This window comes from Antechinus flavipes, chromosome 5 (assembly GCF_016432865.1).
Source record: "Antechinus flavipes isolate AdamAnt ecotype Samford, QLD, Australia chromosome 5, AdamAnt_v2, whole genome shotgun sequence".
Taxonomy (NCBI): Eukaryota; Metazoa; Chordata; class Mammalia; order Dasyuromorphia; family Dasyuridae; genus Antechinus; species Antechinus flavipes.
The window spans coordinates 98,981,330-98,983,894 of NC_067402.1; the positions used below are offsets into that span (position 1 = coordinate 98,981,330).

The 2,565-nt window shown below is 38.5% G+C and overlaps 1 protein-coding gene across 1 annotated transcript; it reads right to left on the minus strand.

Annotated features, from left to right (window-relative positions):
• Window positions 1–217: 217 nt before the first annotated feature.
• On the minus strand, window positions 218–1,174 carry LOC127538243 (olfactory receptor-like protein OLF3). The gene has a single exon (XM_051961899.1). It carries the CDS (start codon window positions 1,172–1,174, stop codon window positions 218–220), a length of 957 nt encoding a protein of 318 aa, XP_051817859.1.
• Between the last annotated feature and the right edge of the window lie 1,391 nt (window positions 1,175–2,565).

The following is a 2,565-nucleotide window of genomic DNA, read 5'->3' on the forward strand; positions in this document are numbered from 1 at the left end:
GAATATAGAAAACTATCAGAAGACAGGCATGAAAAATTGAGTTTCTCTAAATGTGTTTAACACTATCCACCAGACTATCCCCCTCCCAGCTCTTATCTTAAAACAACTACTAATGTTTTTTCTATTCCTTGAAAGGATAGTCAGTGATGTAGATAGTGCCTGTCACATTTAAATCTGGAAGAGAGAGTCCAGAGACACAGCTATCTCTTTTTGTAACTCATGAGGATATCAATTTTGACTTTAATTCATAGAATTGCCCAAGCAGCTTCTGCCAGGCTCCCTTCACTTCCTTATTCCTCACACTATAAATTAGAGGGTTCAGCATGGGTATTAAAAGGGCATAGAACAGTGAGATCATCTTCTCCTGAAGGATATTGGGGGTTGAGTGGGGCTGAATGTAAGTGAAAATGGTCATCCCATAGCACAGAGTCACCACTGTCAGGTGGGAGGCACAAGTCTGAAAGGCTTTCTTCCTTCCCTCTGTGGACTGAATCTTCAGGATAGTGGAGATGATCTTGATATAGGACAGCAGGACCAGCGAGAACGGGGTCATGAGCAGGACGATGCTGGAGGCCATCATTGCAACTTCGTTGGAAGATGTGTCCACACAGGCCAATCTGACCAAGGCTAGGATTTCACAGGATATGTGGTCAATGACATTGTTTGTGCACATAGGCAGCTGAAAAGTGATGGCAGTCTGCATGAGAGAGTTCAAGGAACCACTAGCCCAAGAGGCAGCCACCAACCTGACACACAATCCTGTATGCATGATAGCTGAATAGCGCAATGGATTGCAAACTGCCACATAGCGGTCATAAGCCATTACTGCTAGCAAAAGAAATTCAATCCCTCCCAGACCCAGAGAGAAAAATAGCTGGGCTGCACAACTCACATATGGAATTGTTTTTTGTTCTTCTAGGAAGTGTGCCAACATTTGGGGAACAATACTGGTAGCATAAGAGACATCAACAAGATTGAGGTTAGTGAGGAAGAAGTACATGGGGGTATGGAGCCGGGTATCCAGCCTAATCAGAATGACTATGAGAATGTTTCCCAAAACAGTCATCAGGTACATAGTTAGGAAAAGGACAAAGAGAAAGATCTGAGTTCTTTGATCACTTGATACCCCAAGGAGAAGAAATTCACTTAACCATGTCTGGTTTTCTGTTCCCATTAAAGGAAAGGAATCTGTAGAAAGAAGTAGAAAAAGCAAGATTGTTGAATTAGAAAACAAAAATAAATAATGACCTTGATGAGATGATGGGGGGAAAATCAGGGAATTTGGAATCAGAACATTGTATTTGAATCCAAGTTTTTTGATTTACTACCTTTGGGATCTTGGAGTCCAACCCATGGGAAAATCTTTTTTGACTTCAATTTCTTCATCTTATAAATAATAGAGAACTAAAGAAATGTTTAGGGTAGCTATGTGGCACAGGCAAGGTATGGAGTCATGAAGACTCATCTTCCTAAATTCCGATCTGGCTTCAAAGTAACTGTGTGATCCAGGATAAGTCACTTAACCCTGTTTGCCTCAGTTTTCTCATTTATAAAATGAGTTAGAGAAGGAATGGCAAACCATTGAAGTATTTTTGCCAAGAAAACTTCAGATGGGGTAATGATGACATGACTGAAACCACCACCACCAAAAATATCTTTAAAATCCTTTGCATTATTTATTCAAATAGCTTTCTTTTGTTCTCCCTCTCCTTGATATCTAAGCAAAATTAATATTGTGAATCACTACCTTCCTTTTAATACTTTTCTTCATATTGCTAAACTAGCATGATTCTCATCTTTCTATAACTTCTTCCTTGTTCCCTTTGGGATTCCTAATCCATCTCCCATTCTTTGAATGTGGTTTTCCCCATTTCTGTCCTGGGTGCATTGAATTTTTAAGAATATTGTCTTTCATATAGTACATGTTTATCAATTATTATTGAATTGAGATGGATTATATGAAGAACCACTTCTAAGTTAATAGCATTCTAATAGCTATCTAATTTTTACCTCACAACTTGTCCTATATTTCCAGCTCTCTTCTGGACAACTTTACCTGTATGCTACTTTGGTACCTCAAACCTGAACTATTCATCTTCCCCTCCAAATTTGATGCCAATCTCCCTATTTCTATATGACAGCACCATTTTCCAGTGATGGAAGATCAGAGCTGGGGAATAATATTTGACCTCCCTAATTTTCCAAATCCAAATAGGTCTCCAGTCAAGGTTTGCTATGACTTCTATTCATTCTTTCCTATTCCTACACTATAAAAACCTTTATTAAAACTCTCATTGCACAAAGTCACAGAATTACATAGTTACAATGGATGACAGAGGCCATCTATTCTGTTACATGAACAAAGAAATCTATCTTGAATATTGCCAACAATTCATCATTCAGACTTCACTTGAAAAACTCTAGTGAGAGGGACTGCCCCATCTCCTAAAGAACTCCTTTCTATTTTTGGAATCTAAATTTTCCTTTCTTTCTTTGTCATTTATTATTACTACTTCTTTCCTCAATGTCCAAAGCAGAAGTAGTCTAATGTATCTTCAAAAGGAC